The sequence below is a fragment of the Rhinolophus hipposideros genome, assembly GCF_964194185.1.
Source record: "Rhinolophus hipposideros genome assembly, chromosome: 3".
NCBI lineage: Eukaryota > Metazoa > Chordata > Mammalia > Chiroptera > Rhinolophidae > Rhinolophus > Rhinolophus hipposideros.
Genome location: NC_138049.1, coordinates 13,827,507 through 13,848,263, shown reverse-complemented (window position 1 = coordinate 13,848,263; position 20,757 = coordinate 13,827,507). Strand labels below are relative to the sequence as shown.

At 39.0% G+C, this 20,757-nt stretch overlaps 1 protein-coding gene across 3 annotated transcripts in view; it reads left to right on the top strand.

Moving 5' to 3' along the window:
- Positions 1-20,757, top strand: part of CCDC170 (coiled-coil domain containing 170) — an 80,506-nt gene that overhangs the window by 36,331 nt on the left and 23,418 nt on the right. For 2 of the 3 annotated variants that reach the window (XM_081045368.1, XM_081045369.1), the window contains exons 5-6: positions 1,909-2,094; positions 15,176-15,493. In XM_081045368.1, coding sequence (XP_080901494.1) covers positions 1,909-2,094; positions 15,176-15,493 — 504 coding nt within the window. The remainder of the gene's footprint in view (positions 1-1,908; positions 2,095-15,175; positions 15,494-20,757) is intronic. The other variant, XM_081045370.1, reaches the window with a different exon arrangement.

The window sequence follows — 20,757 nt, the reverse complement described above, 5'->3', positions numbered from 1 at the left end:
GTCCCAGTGCTAATCTGGGTGTTGATACCGTATTAATCAGTGCTTTGACATCTGGGGCCTGGCTGACCCAGGAGACTGCCACTCCCAGGGTTAGCCAACTCCTAGTGAATGACTCACCTGGGAGCAAAGCTTTCATGTGCCAACCATCAAATCCAGAGCCCACACCACAACCACTTCTTCCGTAGGCGCTCATACTCTGGGCCACTGTCCCCTTGGCTTGATCACCCCAGGCCCAGGTCCCAGACAACTAGAGACTGCCCTACGCTCCAGAGCCCATGGAAATTACTCAACCTAGTCCATCCTAAGCCTGCTTCTACTGCCTCGCCCTGTGGAAAACGTGTTTCCCCCTCGCTCCCTCTGTCTCCTGACCAGCCCTGCTGCTTCCCTGCGTGGCCCCTGCACGGCATGGCCCGTCCCTCCACTTGGCAACTGTGAATAGCAAACTGTCTTTTCAATGGAAACCTGATCTGTTGGCCTCACCATACCTGAATAATAACATAACAGATTTACAAACAGGTACTAAGACCCTAGAGCTTTAGCATCCTAATCACCTGAGCAGGTGCCTGTCTTAAAACACAACCACAATCCAAGAGCAGAAAGGCTGCTGTCTTGCTCACATGACTAGGTATTCCCCTGAGAAGTGGAGCAAAACCACTCCTTTAATTTCAAAGCCGTTCCCTCACTTTTATCGCCTTCCTAACCACACATGCACACACAGTCCCAGGAACCATGGTGGAAAAGGAGGTATTCCTAAGAACTTACTTGACAGTCATCCCTTTGCCAAATATTTCGTGAGTGACTACTATATGCTAGATTCCCATTCTGGGTGCTGGGGATACAGCAGTGAACGAGATAAGACTCAGTGTGGACCCTTCTACAGCTATCATTACTGTGGGGTAAAGATGGCGAGGAAATAAGTATCCAGTATCATCTCACGTAGTAAAACGTGCAATGAAGAACAACAGATGAGAACGCGGTGACAGTGAAGCAGGTTAGAGGCGTGGGATGCAAATTTAGGGAGACTGGCCGAGGAGCACCCTTTGGAGGTGAGGGCTTTTGAAGGATGTTGGGGAGTGAGCATGCAAATCTGAGGAAAAGTGTGCAAGAAACAGGGAACAGTCAGGAGCCAGGAGCAGGGTACCATTTCGGCAAATTGCCGAGGCAAAAACGTATGTCCCTTGCCCAGAGTCTTAACACCACTACTGACCTTGTCATGTGGAGTTTCAGGTCTTCCTACAGGCGTCCTTGTGGCCTTATAGAGTGAGCTATCTGCACGGTTGGCTAGTTCTCTGCAGCCAAGGAGCTTTACTGGTTTTATTTTCCCTCTTTGTAAATCTCACAAATCTCATTAATGCACAACATATGCACAACACAGAGAACAAAATGCCCCGCTAATCCCAACGATAACCACAGTTTGAGCGTGTTATTAAGGCTTTTTCTATGCGTGTATCAATTAGAAGGCTTTTCTTTTTAAAAAAGAAACTCCTGCTTTCTTTTCTGTGTTTCCTGCATGTGCCAGGTAGTGCCTGGCATGCAGGTGGTGCCCGAGGACTTGGGCTGAGCAGAATTTCCTTGCTTCCTCACCTGCTGTAACCTCTGGAGAACATTCCCTCCCTTGATTATTTAGCGGCCAGGACGCCTGTTCTGTGGGGAAGCTTTTGGCTGAACTGTCATCATTGTTACCTGTGTACCTCTTGATTAATTTTAATTTGACCACCAGGTCTACACATAAGCACAGGGTTTAGAGGCAGCCTTTGAAAGCTGTGATCTTTTGAGTGGATAGTGCTTTCAGTTGTTTTCATATGGATAATGCAGTCATGGGGGGGGGGGTATAGATCAGAGTTGCTTAGAGAAAGTGGTGTGAAGTTGTTAATTTTTATAAGACAGCTGTCATTGCTTTCTCTTCAGCTTAGAGAGCTGTGCAAGGAAAATGCCTTTGTGAAAGGACAAATTGTTACTTTGGAAGAGACTATAAATGTCCATGAGATGGAGGCAAAAGCTAGCAGAGAAACAATCATGAGGCTGGTTTCAGAAGTAAACAAAGAACAGAAAAGAGCTGCCTCGTGCACTGAAGAGAGAGACAAGCTGAACCAGGTACAGTATGTGAAGTGTGTGTGTGCATCTGTGATCATGTTTAGGAAGCAGAAATTGAAAATGAGATGCAGGTGAGCACACTGGCTTACTGACCACAATCTCAAAAGGCTGCTCTCAGCAGGAGCGCTGGGGCCACCTGGGAGTCAGTGACCTCAACAGGCCATTTGGTATGTAGTTAGAAAATTGGAAAAAAAAGAAATACGAAACACTTACAAGTAAAGAGTTTGTGGAGAATATGACTTACTTTAGTTACGCTATAAGGATTTTTAAAATTAAAATTGAACTAAAGGGTAATGTATCCACAAGATGCAAAATTTTAAATGGACACAGGGAATATGGTGAAAAGTCTTCCCCTTATCCACTTCCAGAAGCCATCCAGTTTTTCTCCTCAGAGGCAATCTCTGTTAACAATTATATACCTTTCTAGAACTATTCCATATATATACATGTATACTTATTCTTTTTATTTATTTTCAACACAAATGGAAACATACTCTGCACACTATGTTTTTCTCTTTTTATGTATTTTTAAAATGTTAATATACTACACACTATTCTATCAAGGAGGCTATTGATCATCTTATATCGCATGTGTGAGAATATATCAGTAAGACAAAATCTTAGAAGTAGATTTGTGGGGTCAAAGGATATGGATATTGTAATTTAAGAGATATTGCCAAAGGAAAGTGACTCTTAATTCTAAATTTTTGTTTACACAGTGAGTTCATTGATCTTTCAAGTTAGTGAGAACTTGTTTGAGCATGAGAATTAATACTGTATGTTTCTTAGCACTATATAATCCGTTAATTATATTAAAAAAAATTTTGTGACAAAGAAACTAATTCTGGGATTGGTAATAATGATCAGTTTCCAAAAACAGAAGTGAGCTTGTGCACTCAGTTACTAAAACACAGAGGAGACAATTAAATGGTAAAGGAGATGGCATTTTATATTAGGTAATGACTAATGCTGAAAAGGACAGGCTCCGTGGGGGGTGAAGGTCCGGTAATGTCCCACAGGCTGAAGGCGGTTCTGGGCTTGGTGGGATGCAGTAAAAGGAACCATCTTTGTGGGAACTCCTTTTGGGCCGTCCATGTCTACAGTGACATCACTGCCAAGCTGAGGTGCGATGGGGAGTTGGAGCGTGAAAGTGATCCACAGTAATGATAATCTCCATTTCCCTCCCAATTCCCTGCATCAAAAACAAAACAAAAAAAAACCCAAAATGAAACAAACTCCCAAACCCCTTCTTACCATTGGATTTCTTCTCCTGACACATTAGCTTTGTAAAAAGAGTAAAGGTTTTATCAGTGTTATCAAGTAACTTCAATCATTTCAACACCCTTGTCTTAGTTTGGGCTGCTCTAACATAATTCCGTAGACTGGGTGGCTTAAACAGTGAACATTTACTTCTCAAAAGTTCTGGAGGCTGGAAGTGCAAGATCCAAGTTCCTGGTGAGAGCTGCCTCCTTGGCTTGCAGATGACGGCCTTCTTGCTGTGTTGTCACATGGCAGAGAGAGTGAGAAAACTCTCTGGGACACCAATCCCAACATGAAGACACCACCTTCATGATCTCATCTAATCCTAATCACCTCTTGAAGGGTGCATTTCCAAACACCATTGCACTAGACATGAGGGCTTCAACATGAATTTCAAGGGGATGCAATCCCCTTGAAGCAATCCTCAATTACTTTTTTCCAACATTTTTATGAAAAAAAATTCAAATATATAGAAAGAGTAAAGGAATATTACAATGAATACCCATCTACCAAGATGTAACAGTTGTTAGCATTTTGATATGTTTGTTTTATTACTTTACACACATACACACAAACACATACACGTGTATTTGGAGAACCACTTGAGAATACGTTGCAGACATTATTTGTATCGTGTCTGGCTATGTCAGCACTTGTATCCTAAGAGTAAGGATATTAGCTTACATAACCACGATACCATTATTACATCTCAAAGATAACAGTAATGCCACGATATCATCTGTGGTGGTTTTCAAGCCCATAAGTGTTTTGTATCTCACCCCTTCAGAGGTGATGTTTAATTCTCCTCCCCTTGTGTGTGGGCTGGACTAAGTGATTTACTTCCGGTGAATAGACTATGTCAGAAGTGATGGGATGTCACTTTTGAGATTGGGTTATAAAAAGACTGCGGCTTCTGTCTACATGCACTCTTTTAATCTCCTTGAGTCATTGCTCTTGACAACTTCCATGTGGTGACACCACTCAGGCAGCCTGTTATAAGGCCCATGTGGCCAGGAACTGAGGCCTCAGTAGCCACATGAGTGAGCTTGGAGGTGAATCATCCATCAGTTGGGTCTTGAGATGATTGTAGCACTGGTCAACAGCTTGACTGTAACCTTGTGAGAAACCTTGAGTCAGAAACACCCAGCTAAGTCATGGCCAGATTCCTGACCCACAGGAACCATGAGATGATAGACATTTGTTGTGTGAAGCCACTAAGTTCGGGGCAATTTGTTACACGCAATAAATAACCAAAAATAATCTAATATTATTCCACATTCAAATTTCACCACTTGCTACAAGAATGTCTTTTATAGCTGTTTTCTTCCCCAAATTGGGATCCAATCTAGGTACATTCATTGCATTTATTGATTATTTTTAGCCTTTTTTAGTTTAGTTTTTTTTTTTTTTTTTTCAAATAGCTTTGACTTTTTAGAGAGTCCAGAGCAGTGGTCTGATTGTTTCTTCATGACATTGTTTAACTTGTTTCTCTGTACTGGATACACTTAAAGTTGTATCTAGAGGCTGGATTAGATTCAGATTAAACTTCTTGGGCAATAGTATTTCAAAAATAAAGTTGTATACTTCATATTGCATCACATTAGAGGCAAATACTGTTAGATTGTTCCATTGTTGCTGACACTAAGTTTGATTGTCTATCTCTTTAATGTAAAGGTACATTTTTTTCTTCTGCAGTTACATAGTTACTGTGTTTCCTTGAAAATAAGACCAGGTCTTATATTAATTTTTGCTCCAAAAGACGCATTAGGGCATATTTTCAGGGGATGTCTTATTTTTTCATGTACAACAATCTACGTTTATTCAAATACAGTCATATCATCTTCTTCTGGAACATCGTCATAACATACTAAATGCGTGCATCTGGCTGACGATCTTAACTGGGGCTTATTTTCGGGGTAGGTCTTATTTTCGGGGAAACAGTATCTGTGGGGTGATAACTGGCAGATTATTTATGTTTCCCATCGACTTTACCTTGTGATGTTAGCATTCATTGATTCACGCCTTGATTAACTTACATCAAGTTTGGCAAAGTGGTGATATTTGAATTTTACATTCCTCCTACTTACTAACTGGCATTCTTCTATAAAGAATAGTTAAAAAAATTTTTTTTCTTTCCTTTTCAATTCTATGGACACATAGATTTTTATTTATTTACTGTGTTACAATCAATTATTCTTTTTTTGGTGCTCCAAATCCATCAAATTTGGTCACAGGGAGCCCCACCAAGATGGTCTCTGTGACCTTGTAACCTGATTCCTTCAGTCTTTGAATGCTTCCTTCATTTCTGTAAGAAGATGCTATCTTAGGGTCACTTACAATTTTCAGACCACAGAACTAAAAATCAACCTATTAGCTAAGGAGCTTTGGTTCCTTTTGCTGGTAAATGGTATTAGAAACCAAAATTTAGGCTTAGGTGTGTTCGTTGCTATTAGGGTGTCATTGCTTTCAGTGGATGGAGCTGCAAATATAGTTTTAGTAATAAATTTATAGTGGTACTTTTAATTAAATGTGTTATCCTAGAATTTTCTTAATATCTTTTTATTTTGTATCATTTGGATCCTAACAATATTTACTCATTTGCTTTGTCTTACAGTATATGTAAAATTATTTCAAAATTACACTTTGGTATTTTACCTAATAGTAAACCTTCTGAGTGAAGTTTAAGGCTGCTCTCAGACTTTTTATATTAATACTATCAGCAATCATTAATATGATCACCATTTATCAGGCACTTACCATTAGCACAGTCATTGCACTCAGTGCTCAAAGAGGTTATGTGTTTTGCTCAAGTTCCCATAGCCATTAAGTAGCAAAGCTGAGATTTGAACTCTAGTCATTAAATTATTATGCTTTCATCAATAATCCCCTTTACTTGTATATTCACAGCTACATCCTACATACAAGTCTAGTGCGAAAAAGGATTTGTCAGTGACACAGTAATAATTCATAGCTATACAAATTTCCTCAGTGACTGAATAGCTTTAATTATAAATTATAAGTAGTAATTACTGAATTATCAAGGCTTGGAAATTAGGAAGAATCTAATCTTTATAAAAATGCATTTCTGGGGATTAGCAGTAGGAAATGAAAATGTGTTGTAAGAGCACATTAAAAAAAACAGCACTTACTCCTTTTCTTACATAAGTGTCTTTACTTGTAAATGACTGATGCAGTGTTGTTCAGATTTTGGAAACACATTCACTTTGGGATGGAGTTCCTGCCAAAATAATAAAAATTGTTAAAAAAATAGGGGCAATAAAAAATTTGTGGTCTTTAATAAAGTGCTTATTCATACGATTATGACTCCAAAGATTTATTACTGAAAAATACTGTCAAGTGGTTTTCCCAACACGTTAATGGTCTCAGGAAGAGTCTTTATAATACTTTGTACAGCTCTGATTTTGAGGTAGTAAACTTAACTAGTGAAATCCACAAGGACTGTTGACAGTATGTAGAAGTACCTGTAGTTCTGGGTACTGTTTCTGCCAAACTCAACTTTTCTGACTTTCTTAATGACTCTCTTCAAGTTACTTTATGAAAATTTCCCAAATGAAAATCCAGGTGACTTATTATACATATAGAAATGTATACGATTTAAAAATCTTTAGTAATTAATATTGCAGTATGTTTTTAAAAGTATCAAAGATTGGCACCTTTTCTCTTGGTTATCTTAAAATCTGAGAAAAATCTGACTTCTGAGAAAAGTTGTCACTGTACCGACACAAGCTACCCATACATTTTCTATAGACTTCAGAAGTTCACATCAGTGGATCAGAAATTAAACTTACGTATTAGATTTCAAACAGCTTCACACTTTCTGCAATTCTCATCGGTAGAATGGAAGTTAGGAAAAAATACTGGTTTTGGAGTCAAACAGGCTCCCAGAGGATGTCTCTTCCGCTTTCTTGCTTTGTTATCTGGCAATAGCTTTCTGTAAGAGATAAGACCCTAAGAGTCACAAAAGGTGGGTTAATAGGCAGGGCTCTTGGGTTTTTATCCAGGCTCCAGAATCTTTGGGCCCTGTGATCTCAGGCGTATCACTACCTTTTTGAACCTCAGTTTCTTGTCTGTAAAATAGGAAAATAATTTAAGGACCTATCTCTTACAGTTTTAGTTTTAGGATGGAATGATATCAGACATAAAATACTCAAGAAATGCCCAGTACATAATTGATGTTCATTTTTGATGTATGTTTTTTATTTTCCTTCCCTAGTTATTTACTTTTATCCAGGCATTAAGAGTACAGGCATATGGAAACAGTTCCTGGAAGTGAGAAATTATTAGACATGGTCAATGACAAAAGAAACTCAAGATCTCTTTACAATTCTAGAATTACAAATCTAGAATTCTAGAATATTGGAAGGGATTTGGAATCTTTCAGAATCTAGGCCATTTAACTCTATGTGAAATAAGAATCATCTTTTAAATGTCCCAGTCTAGCAAGTGTCCTGCCTCCTTTCATTGAACTGTACAAGGAAACCCACTTCCTCTGTGCAGTTCTAATTGTTTGACAGCTTTTCATTGTAGCAAGTCAGGAGCAGGGTCCCTATAATTTATGTCCTCATCCTGTTTTTTTCTTAATGAAATGTCACAGGATCAACTGAAGTTCCTTTCCTTATGGCCACCGTTCAAGTATTTGAAGACGTTTATCGTGGATTTCTAAGTTTCTTCTTCTGGCTAAACAGCCCAAATCTTTCAAACTTTCTTTAGTTGAACTTCTTTCTTATCATCTGTGAGGTTGGGAGTTCAAGCCTCTGGGAGAGGAATTACCATATTTTGCTGTGTATATGCACACTTTTTGGGGCCCAAATTTGTGAGGGAAAAATAAGGGTGCACATTATATATGGGTAGTACTAGTTCTGTATCTATATAAATGTTGTTAATTCTTTTATTTATGCTTATGAGTTAAAAGTGTAACTCTAGAAATCAATAACAACATTCACATGCAAAATAATACCCTGGAATACGATAATCAGTTTTGTTGAACTTACGGCAAACTTGCAAGGACGAAGAGTTCTTGGCCTTCTATGATGTGTAAATATTGTAAATTTGTTACAAGTACATAAAATTTCTGGTACCTTGTATCTGTTATTGTGTTTTGTAGTTATTTGTTATGTAAAATTTTTTGTACTGCAATATGTTAAAAAATAAGTGCTAAAATTTCTTTATAATACAAAAACCAAGTACTAAATGTAAACAAATAAAAATTTGAATTAAATAATTAAAAAGAAAGATTTTTTTCCCCTGACAGTATGGGCCAAAAATGTGGGTGCACATTATACACTGCAAAATACGGTAAAGTGAAAGTAAACTCTAAAATAATGTCTGCTCATATTATGAAAAACTAAAACTGTTTATAAGATTCCAAAGTAAAATTTAAAATCCTCTCTCCTTCCATTCTAGCCTCACACTTATACTCTTGTTCTAACTTCCGATAATTACCATTAAGACTTCAAAGTAATGCATTTCTATTACTGACGCATCCATCTGAGATAGTATCTTTAGACTTTCTGCTATGAAATATGAGGAATTTCATGCCTCCTATTTTTTACTCCCCTTGTTCTATGTCCCATGTTTTATGTTATTGTATTTATATTGTCAAGGTTCGTAAAATTTACGTTCTGTTCTGTTACTATAATTAAGTTTTTAATGCTTCCCATTGAGGTTCCATCTACACATTTAAAATAAATTAAAACAGCATTTCAAATAAACATGAGTGCATAAATATTTTTATTATGGGTGTAATCTTAACGTGTGATGCGGATCCGGTTCCATTTTGATGATGTTCCTCTTAAAATGGCCAGCTGGGAACTGTCCGTGGTCCTTCAGGCACAGCCTGACCAGCTCAGGGCAGAACGTTGACTGTAGTGAAGCCTGGAAACACTGGTCTTGTTGGCAGCTAAATTCATTGTCAGCTTGTATTGAGTTTGTCAGTAATGAGAATTTCAGACTTAAGCTGAAATTTTATTATTTTCCAAGTTTGAGCATGCTCAGGTTTGGGAAAGGTCTTTCTCATTTTGAAGTAAAATGTTACTGTGCAGCTTCTACTCCATTCGATCATGAGAACAATCCTAATTCTCCTATGCCCTTGTCTTTCAATTATTTAAAGACATCTACAGGATAAATGTTCCAGTTCTTTTGACGTTTCCTTTTAGAACATGGTTTCAAGACTTGTGTTGTTCTCCTTCCCAGACTCTGAATGTACAGCCTTTCTCCAATGATCTGTGGGAAGGATCAGTGGTTTTCTTCATTTCCAGCCCATTGCTAACCAATACTTTTGTAAAATTTATATGATAAATTAATAGAAAAAGTTGTTTAAAAAGACACAAAAAGCATACGTCTATGTTTTAAGCATTAGAAGCCACAGACATAAAATGACGTTTCAATAAATGTGATGGGAATGAAAATGGGGAAAAGAAAAGAATTACATAAACTGCACACTTTTCTTTGAAGGTATGTGTGTAGGGTTCATATACAGAGAATACTGTTAGACTGATAGCTTTTTATCATTCTGCAGTTGTATCTGAACAGAAAAGTTAGGACTAAAATTCCCTGTATTTCAGCCCTGTTGATCAATTTGAGTGACAGCTTTATTGTCATAATGAGGTAGCTTCTTGTTAACATGTGGATTTTGATTGCATAGATGACAATGCTACTCACAGGGGCTAACGTCTATTAAACTGTTTCTATGTCTTGCTTTTAAAGCACTTACAGTAGAAAACCAGTCTCACGGAGGTTTGTTGACATTAGAAGAGGTTTTAAAGCAATTTCAGCAAGCTCAAGATTTTTATTTATGACATATATCCAAAATAAACCAAGTGTTTTCAAAATCCATCTTCAATTCTCCATCTGTAGACAGTTTCATCAGTTGATTGTGTAAAGGGATAAATTTAAATTGCCTTTTGATGGAAATTTAAATTCTTTTGATGAAAGAAATGGGCTGGATTTTGTATACTTTTCACTTTTGGATTATAGTTGGCAAAACAACCTTAAAATATTACAGGTAACCTGTTCCTATTTGCATGACTGATATGTAGCTCATGCATATGCCATTTATACGTCAGTTCTGTGAAACGCTAAGGATCCATCAATATCTTGATAAAAAATTGCTGTCAGGCTGGCCCGGTGGCTCGGGTGGTTAAAGCTCCGCTCTCCTAACTCCGAAGCCTGCTGGTTCTATTCCCACATGGGCCAGTAGGCTCTCAACCACAAGGTTGCCAGTTCGATTTCTCGAGTCCCGCAAGGGATGGTGGGCTCTGTCCCCTTCAACTAAGATTGAAAACGGCACCTTGTGCTGAGCCGCCGCTGAGCTGCCGCTGAGCTCCTGGATGGCTCAGTTGGTTGGAGCGCATCTTCTCAAGCACAAGGTTGCCAGTTCGACTCCCGCAAGGAATACTGGGCTGCGCCCCCTGCAACTAGAAACAGCAATTGGACCTGGAGCTGAGCTGCGCCCTCCACAACTAAGACTGAAAGGACAACAACTTGACTTGAAAAAAAGGCCTGGAGGTGCACACTGTTCCCCAACAAAGTCCTATTCCCCTTCCCCAATAAAATCTTTAAAAAAATTGATGTCAAAAAAAAAATGTGATGTCAGTGCTCTCACCTTCACAAAGTTTCATGATAGTACCTGTGAGCAGATGCTAAGCGGCTTCCATTTCACCTAAGAAATGAATAAGCATCACACTGTTATATGAGGTTATTAAATAAGTTGTTCTAGTAAACAACAACAACAAAAATTGATGTCACATTGCTATAGAAATGACTAAACACCCTTAATTTCTGAATTATCTAGTTGGCACTGGGAACTAACAGTTGTAGGAGGTACACTAGTGTGCAATTCATATTTTGGGTAGCACTGTTCTAGGAAGGTTTTATCTCTATTAAAATTTGAATCCCAGAACCAAATGCAAAACTTTAGGTTCAGTTTACTTCAAGGGAAATAGAAACGTGGGCAGCGTGGGTGGGGGGTGGGGAATAGAAACAGTAGGGCATCACCTCCCTTCTTCTAGATACTTTGCTCCTACTAATGCAGCCTAAATTGTGTGTGTGTGTGTATGTGTGTGTTCACGTCACTGTTGACTCAGAACTTTAAATGACCGAAATTCCCTGGGTGTTTTCAGAAGTGCCGCTGTTCCGTCACATCTTCCTTCCACTTCTGCCCACCAGTTACAGCCCTCTTCTGCAGATGTGGTCAGAATTGGTAGTTGCCTGTGCATATTTCTAGAGAGATTCTTTTTATGTGGATACAAATGGTACTAGACACATGGTTACACACCTTACTTTTTTTTTTACTCCCTATGCGTATGTCTTGGAGAACCTTTCATATCAGTATATGAAAAGCTTCTTCAGTTCTTTTTAAGACTTCATAATGTTCTATGGTATGAATGTCTCCTATTGGTCTAACCAGTCACATATCAACGAATATTCACATAGTACCTAATCTTTTGCTATACTATCAATGAATAACTTTGCACATTCCTCATTTTCCATATTTAGTAATCTATCCTACAGTTATATTCTTTTTTTTAAATTAAAGTTTATTGGGGTGACAATTGTTAGTAAAGTTACGTAGATTTCAGGTGTACAATTCTGTATTACATCATCTATAAATCCCATTGTGTGTTCCCCACCCAGAGACAGTTCTCCTTCCATCACCATATATTTGATGTGATATTCTTAAGACTGGAACTGCAGGGCCACTGGATATGTGGATATGAAATTTCTTTACATATTTTGGTATAAATATGTTCCTATTATACCTATTCACACTTCCACCAGCAATGTATGAGAGTGCCTGTTCATCTTAACTGCAGTAGGTAGAAGTAAACAACTGGTTTTTAATTTCACAAAATTTGTGTAGGGTTGGATGAATTAAGCTCAAGCCAGAGGTTCTCCACCCTGACGATAATTAGTCATTGTATTTTTGAGAGGCAATTTGATCTCATACATATCTAAATCCATATAATAGTTAGATCATTAAAATAGGAATCAACCGTGTTTTAAAAACATAAATCTTCGGTTTCATTGCTTAATGCATTTAATTGGGAATTAATGCAGACATGTTTTTAAATGGGAAGCTAAACCGAATACCTCAATCATATTATTTACAATTGTTTTTGTTAAAAGTAATTGTGAAGTGGTCATTATTCATTTGTTGTGTTAGTGGGATAGAATCTAAAGATTCGTTAATTGAAAAAATATATAGTAACATGAGCCGCGTCTCTGACTCCATAGGGCCTGACCTCATTTACAAATGTGATTTCCTCCGTGGAGGTCAGCCTTGATTCTGCTCAGAGAGAGCTACTTGTCTTTTGTTTCTTGTTCTGTGTGTCCGTGTGGTCTGACAGCAGGCCCCAGGTCCTGGCCAGTGACACCAATGTCACATTACTTCGGTGTATCCTTGAGGTAGCCACGCAACCAGCCTCCACTCTAGCTGCTTCCTCCTGATAGCTTGCAGGTAATTGCATTTGCAGTCTGAGGACATCTGTTTCCCGCAGAGCAGCCCAGCGGCCCTGAATTCTGAAGCGCTTCATGAGAGCACGGGGGTGGGGAGGGGGCAGCCTTCCCCAAGGCCTTGTCACTGGCTCCCCTGGCCTGCATTTCATAAGAGAAACAGCATATAGTTCACTGGGCTGAAATGTGTCCAGAAAAGAAATCTGACCTGCCGCCATGTGCCAGAGTATTCTGTGATCACAAATGAATGTTCTGATTTTCACTAGACATGCGTCGGTGCTTTGAATTTCTTAGAGGAATGTTTTGGCCCTTGTCTCTGAGGCTGTGAAACAATAGTCTGATACAAAGTTCCTCCTGACTGAAATATTTTAACTATGTTTATTGGTCTCCCAGTGTAAGCTGCCAGGTGGTAGTTTACTCCAAACTGATAATAAGTCTATAGTACTCAAGCGTCTGGTATATTTTTTGGTATTTTGAGGATTTTTGGGAAATACTTGGTTAAAAATATCACTCTATTGGCCATGGAAACTCTCCTATTTTATAGTAGTGGGTTTTCTTTCAATATAAAAGTTAATAGGTAATATTCTAAAGAGTTTTAGAACTCTGAAGGGATTAGAATTAATTTTCATCCTTGCACCATCCAATTTAGGCCCTCAGTTTTCTAACCACACGTTAGGATTGTAGTTGTTAAGTACAATATGGGCCCAATTGATTATCACCAACGCTGATACTGGTTACTGTAATTGAGCAGCCATTGTATTACTATCTGAAAAGAAATCTGTAAAGTGATAAAACACTGTATTTGTGATAAAGGGTCCTTGACTCTTTAAGGGCCGTAATTTAATCAGCAGCATGGGCTTTCTCTGTAAAGAGGACTAGTTTGGAAAGGGAATGGGGAAATGAAGCTGTTGCCAGGATCTTGAAAAGCAAAGCATTTTACAAAATAGGTTCCATAATTAGTTGAGTTATTACATCTCTGAAAAGGGCAGCCTTCTCTAACTACCAATCCACTCGATGACTTTTATTGCAAATTGATGCCTGAGGCTTTTTTGATTTTAAAAAAATCACCAGAAGAAAGAAAAAGTAAGACTTTTTTTTAAATATAAAAATGTAGGAAGTAGCATTTCAAGTAACATTTTTTCCTGTCTCCAAGCTGTTGGTGGAGATTAATTTATTTTAAGGTCTAGTTCTAATGCAAAAAGGATGTTTGCATTTTGACTAGCAGCCTGAAATGTTACTGGCCAGTGTGGATGTAGAGTCTGTTATTCAAAGATATTGTTTCTTTTTAGTTGTTTTTGACCCTAACGTACTATTTTTTATAAAAAACAAAATATTTTTGTCAGTTAACTAGGCTACAATTCTATAGCAGTGCTGATCAACCAACTGCTCAATCTTATTTAATGTGAACGCATGTATTTTGGAACTTGATGTCAACAAGTGTCTTCTTTTTTTTTTTATAATGAATTTTAAAGATGCCCCTTTTATGTCTCTTCGGACCGTTCTAGATTATGGTAAATAGAAGCAGGTGCACGTGGAAACTTCCCTATGCCCTTCAGTATTTTTATGAACCTAATGATACATATTATATTCTTTAAAATTATTATTCTCAGTATGGTACATTATCTCCTTCTACTTTTACTCCTCCCACCCACCAAACGGCCAGTTATCTCTGTTCCTTTCTTCAGGCTCTGTCAGCTTTAATTTGTCTTTATGAGAAAAGGGGATACATAGTCAATAAATACTGAAAGAAAGATCTTTCTCTCCTTTATGCAATGATGTTTCTATGAGAATGCTAGTTTATTATTTAGAATATTATTAAAGAGACATCATTAGTCAATTTCTAGTGTCTGCTTAGGACTCCGAGGGTTTACTGTTTATTCAACATCAATTTCCCGGTATACCAAGCTTGAGAACACATAGTTCTGTAAACGTACAGTACTACATATGGATCGAGTCTACGAGTCTCTTAACCAACAATTTGTTTTTTTCATTAATTCTTTCCAGAGGCCCACATATGAAAGGCTTATGTGTCAATTTTCTTTTTTTCCTGACCCTGATTTTATATCCCTTCTATTTTTTTAGACACCTGAATTTACCTGACATAGCCTTTACAATTTAATAACTTGATGAAGAGAGATGACAGGGAACTTAGATTTAAAAATGGAATGAGCTGAACTTCCTATCTTCTGTAGGATCAACAAGGTTGCAAAGATAATGAATCAGTTTAAAATGCTGGGAAAAAAATGAAAATGGAAAGAGCATTTCACCCTAACTCCTTGACAAGCAAATGTCGGTGCCCCTCGCTGGCTGCTAATGTTTTTGTCTTCACTTTCTATAATGATTTTAGGACTTGCTCAGTGCCGTAGAGGTGAGAGGAGCTCTTGAAAGGGAAGTGAAGATCTTCCGAGAAAGGCTGTTGGCTGGCCAGCGGGTCTGGGATGCCTCCACGCAGGAACTGAGCCTCTTGAAGAAAAGCTCTTGCGAGTTAGAGAAGAGTTTGAAGGCCAGTCTGGATGCAGCTGCAGCCTCGCAGAGCCAGTTCTCCTCATTTAGGGAGAAAATCGCAGCCCTCCTTAGAGGCAGCTTGGGCATGATTGGGTCCTTGGAGGACGCCATTTTGGAGAAGATTCAAGAAATGGTCAGTCAGGAAGAAAGCCAGAAACGGGTGAGTGGCTGATGGCTGTTTAGAAGCTTCTTAAGGACAGCAACCTCATTCATTTAGCATACTCAGTAAATGAGTTATCTGGGCTAGGTACAAGTATCATTTAAATGTGGTTTTGCTACTTTCAATTGTTTAGTGTACTTACAAAGCCTGGAGAGTCACTCAAATGACAGCTAGCTACATTGTGGGTTCTAGAGTGAGACCTCCAGGGCTGACGCTGTCTCCATTGCACACTCACTTGAGCATGTCCCTGAGAGGATAGCCTCTGAGATTTCATTGACTCTTCTGCCGTACAGGAACAGCCCAGGCTCCACACCCCTTGTCTGAAATCCCTGGGGCCCAGTGTGTTTTTGAGTTCAGGATTTTTCAGGCTTTAGAAAGGTACAGCAGTGCACAGAAAGGTAATAGAGAAAGCAGTCTTACACAGTCCACCTCTGTGGCGTCAGGGGCAGCAGCCTGTAATCAACCACATTCATTGTTCAGGAGCAAAACCTGTGAGCATGCCCACCAGGTGTGATGGATGCACTGAGGCTCTGAAAAGCCTCATGTCACTTCAGGTCAGTGTTTGCTGCTAAATCCAATCAGGTCAAGCTTCATCAGCAAATTAGGTACAAAAAAACCCTGTGAGTTTTCAGATCCTTTTGGATTTTGGGATTACAGATAAAAGTTCGTAGACCTGTAATAGTGTCTTTTCATTTAATGCTCATAGCAAGTAGTAACCTGATAGCTCTTATCAGATTATTATTGCTGTAAGCATTAAATGAAAAAAAAAATGTTATCAAGTCCTTCACACACTGTCTGACAAGCAGCAACAATAAATATTAACTCTTGCTTCCCTTGCTTCTCCTCTCTTCCTCCCTTCTTCTTTCCTCCTTTTTATAATGTGTTGGTGCCTAGAACAGTCTTTCAGGAGACCTGTTCGACAAGTGGAGTAAAATGGTTTAATTCACACATATGATTGAAGCTTGTTTAATTTGGTTATCTTGTTTATATTATTAATTATTTTCATGTTCTATAAAGCTTTGCTTAGCCACGTCAACTTCAGCCCAACTCAGTTTATCATCAAATCCAATTTATTGAAGTCCTAATTAATGAGGTTTTAAAGTAAATAATATCCACATTCTGTATTTCTTCTACCGAGTTCATGCTTGTTCAAAAGGGGAAAATACATGTTTCCATCTTTTAAAATGTTCCTAAAAATACCAGCGTGATCACTAACTTAAAATTCAGGGTTGCACTTGTAAAGTTCCTTTAGTGATAAAACATTTTAAATTTGCTTTTAAAATTCTCCAAAATTCACAGGTGCTCTAGGAGCAAACCTAGTGACTCCCTTTTCCAGTGTAGGATTCTCTTCGTGGATAAAACATGTTCGTCCTTGTAAAATGTTACTCTCAGGTTTCTGAGAGTAACAGTTTTTCTTGTGATTCAATGCACGTATAGGTACGGGATTGGGCAAGGAAATTGTAGAACTGAGAAAAACTTCATGCAGTTACTTACCTTGACTAGTAATAGATGTACTTCAACAGCTAATGGTTCTTTGCCCTTTCATTTTATTGGCTTCTCTCTTTGATTTTTCCAAATGTTTTCCAGAAACGATTTTAATTCCAGCATGTGAAACGTGGCATAAAATTGTCCCCCTGATGTATATGTTTATTTTCTAAAGCAAAATGATGTAAATTGGTTAAGCTGGACGGCCTTCCCCCACTTCCAATACAAATGAGAATGATTCAGTCTTTTTAGTGCCTTTGTCTACCTTTCCCACCCTGTAATTTTTTTCAATAGCCGCTCTCACTATTTAAAAGCCTGAAATCAAGCATATAGCTGGCATCTTCTGGGACTCATCTTCAAGTAAAATCAGGAGAAAATGGATTTCACATATTGTCTTAGAGATTTTTCTGAAGAATAGGAGCTTTACAAATTGATGAATGTGTTTGTTGAAGAGGCTACGTACCCCTGCCAGCTGCCATGGCTAAGTACACAGTGAACAGTTGAGTAATCCCCATGTGGAGGCCCAGTGGTGGGTTCAGGCTGGGCCTGGCACATTCTCCGCTTTGTGTCAGCTTCTACTTACTGATCATTGCTTTTCTTGTTTACCTCCTTCCTATTCATTTTTACTCTCCTGTGTTTGCAGTTCTCAGTAGGATTCAGGATACCACCCACACTTTTTCACCACGTCATTTCTACTTGTTCCTGGCTTTTCTGCTTATAGCAAAAAGTCTAACATACCTTTGGAAAAGCTTTACTATATCTTAGAGCAAGGGTTCCCAGCCTTGGAACGGTTGACATCTTGGGCTGGATAATTCTTTGTTTCGGGGGCCATTCTGCGCCTTCTAGGATGTTTAGCAGAATCTCTGTACTTCTACCCACTAGACACCAGTAGCGTTCTTCTTCCCTTCGACTCATGACAACCAAAGATACATCGCCAAATGTCTCCAAATGTCTGTGGGAGGTAGAATCAGCCCCAGCTGAAAACCACTCTTTTAAAGAAATGTTCTACTGTCGGGTTTCCAGGAATTCTAAATGAGTATTTAGATGTTATTTAGCCTTGAAATTTCTGGATGTTTGTAATTTCAGGACAGGTGTTTTTGAAATAATGATTTCTTGCACAATGACAGAAAGTTGTGACATTTTCAGGTTTTAGTTTAGAATTTTGAGGCAAAATTTTTTGTCCTGCTTTTAGATGTTTTCTAATTGGCTAGTCATCTGGATGAAAATTGATTATGTACAGGGAGGATATGACCACAATTAATTTCTATGTCATTTCCTAAATTAAGGACAAATTAATACAAGTTCACAAACATTTAGCTAGACCTAAATTCTCTTGTTCTTCTTTAGGTACACATAAGCCTTTATTTCTTCCATGGGAGTGTTTCTTAGTCTGGTGGCTGTGTCGGAGCTGTGGGGACCCAGCCTGAGGTGTGCCCCACAACTCCCCCACTCCCCTTTCTGATCTTATCAGTCTGCTCTGTTCTTAAGCCTTCAGTCTACTAAGCCAAATACTTACCAAGAAGCTTCAGCACACTTCCACTGACATTCCATTGTCCAAAATTCTGGTACATGGCTACCCTTGGGTATAAGGGCATTTGGAATAGTGAACAGACAGAGATTTTAGGTCTTCCAGGCTTTCTAGTGCATTCAATTCTTAGGATGGCCATACCAAGTACCACTAACTGGGGGCTTAAACAACAGCTATTGATTATCTCACAGTTCTGGAGGCTAGAAGTCCAAAATCAAGATGTCAATTGGATTGGTTTCTTCTGAGGGCTGTGAGGGAGAGTCTGTCCTAGGCGTCTGGCCTAGCTTCTGGTGGCCTCAGGCTACCGCATGGCTTATGGATGGCATTCTCTCTGTGTCCTCAACATCGTTTTCCTTCTATTTGTGTCTGTCTCTGTGTCCCTTTCTATAAGGATACCAGTCATATTGGGTTAGGGCCCACTCTAATAACTGTACTTTAACTTGATTACCTTTGTAAAGACTGTATTTCCAAATAAGATCATATTCTGAGGTACTGGGGGGCTTCAATATATCTTTTTTTGAGGGACCTGATTCACCCCCTAACGAAAGTTGACATGCACAGAGGTGGAGAGGGTGGGGTTAGCAGGTCAATAGTGTTGTCTGCACATACTAGCAAGAAGGAAGGAGAGAGGCCGCCGGCCCAGTGGCTCAGGCGGTTAGAGTTCCATGCTCCTAACTCCGAAGGGTGCCGGTTCGATTCCCACATGGGCCAGTGGGCTCTCAACCACAAGGTTTCCAGTTCAATTCCTCAAGTCCCGCAAGGGATGGTGGGCTCCGCCCCCTGCAACTAAGATTGAACATGGCACCTTGAGCTGAGCTGCCTCCTGGATGGCTCAGTTGGTTGGAGCGCATCCTCTCTACCACAAGGTTGCCAGTTCGATTCCTTCACTCCCGCAAGGGATGGTGGGCTGTGCCCCCTGCAACTAGAAACGGCAACTGGACCTGGAAGAGCTGCGCCCTCCACAACTAAGACTGAAAGGACAACTTGAGGCTGAACGGCACCCTCCACAACTAAGATTGAAAGGACAAAAACTTGACTTGGAAAAAAGGCCTGGAAGTACACAATGTTCCCCAATAAAGTTCTGTTCCCCTTCCCCAATAAAAATCTTTAAAAAAAGAAAAAAGAAGGAAAGAGAATATGATTTCTGTTAGACCCGCTTTCTGGTAACTCATTTTATATGCCTCCTAAGTGAAAGTTATAACTTGAATAATCAGAAAAGAGTTGTTTATGTCCAAAAGGCACTGGTCCTTAAGTGACCCAAGTGGCTCTTTCTTCAGTTTAGAGCTCTTGTGTTTCCATTTGGTTTAATCTTAGTGCGAAAGTACCTCTCTGGTGAAATCAACAACTACTTGTCCTTGGGAAGTGAATTGATTCTTTTAGGGCATTATGACTTTACTTCCCCAAATCATGCTGCTTGTGTTTGAAGTGTAGTTGACTTCAGTGCCTTTTTTGTTTTAAAAAATTGAGGTATGTATTCTTTATTGTAATCCCCTTTTCCTTCCCCCCATTCCCTACCTTTCTAGTATTGAAATACCTGGCACATCATTTTGTCCCACAGACTATCAGGGATATGTGAACAGATGATACAAAGAAAAAGGAAAAAAAAAAAAAAGAAATGCTTATTGACTTTTTAGACTTCTTCGTGTGAAAAACACACTACAACTTTTTTTGGTGGGACACGTATGAGGTCTGACAATTAAGTTCGTGAACTTGTTGCAATGATGTTGCTGACCTTTTTTGATATCAGAGGGATTATTTATTGTGAATTTTTACCAGCTGGACAAGCAGTTAACCAAGAGAAAAGTGCTGAAAGGGCTGTGTGAAAAAGTTAGACACCTGAAAAGTTGCCAACAATTCATGGCTCTTGTATCACAATAATGCACCGCAGGGCACTGTATCACTTGCCGCAGCGCATTGTCTGTGAAAGAGTTTTTAGCCAGTAAACGAATGTCTATGTTAGAACACCTTCCCTACTCACCTGATCTGGCCCCCAGTGACTTCTTTCTTTACCTGAAGTTAAGGGAAATATTGAAAGGAAGACATTTTGATGACATTCTGGGACATGATAGCTCTGATGGCCATTCCAGAAAAAGAGTTCCAAAATTACTTTGAAGGGTGGACTAGGTGCTGGTTTCAGTGCATAGCTTCCCAAGGGGAGTACTTCGAAGGTGACCATAGTGATATTCAGCAATGAGGTTTGTAGTACTTTTTCTAGGATGAGTTTGCAAACTTAATTGTCAGACCTTTATAT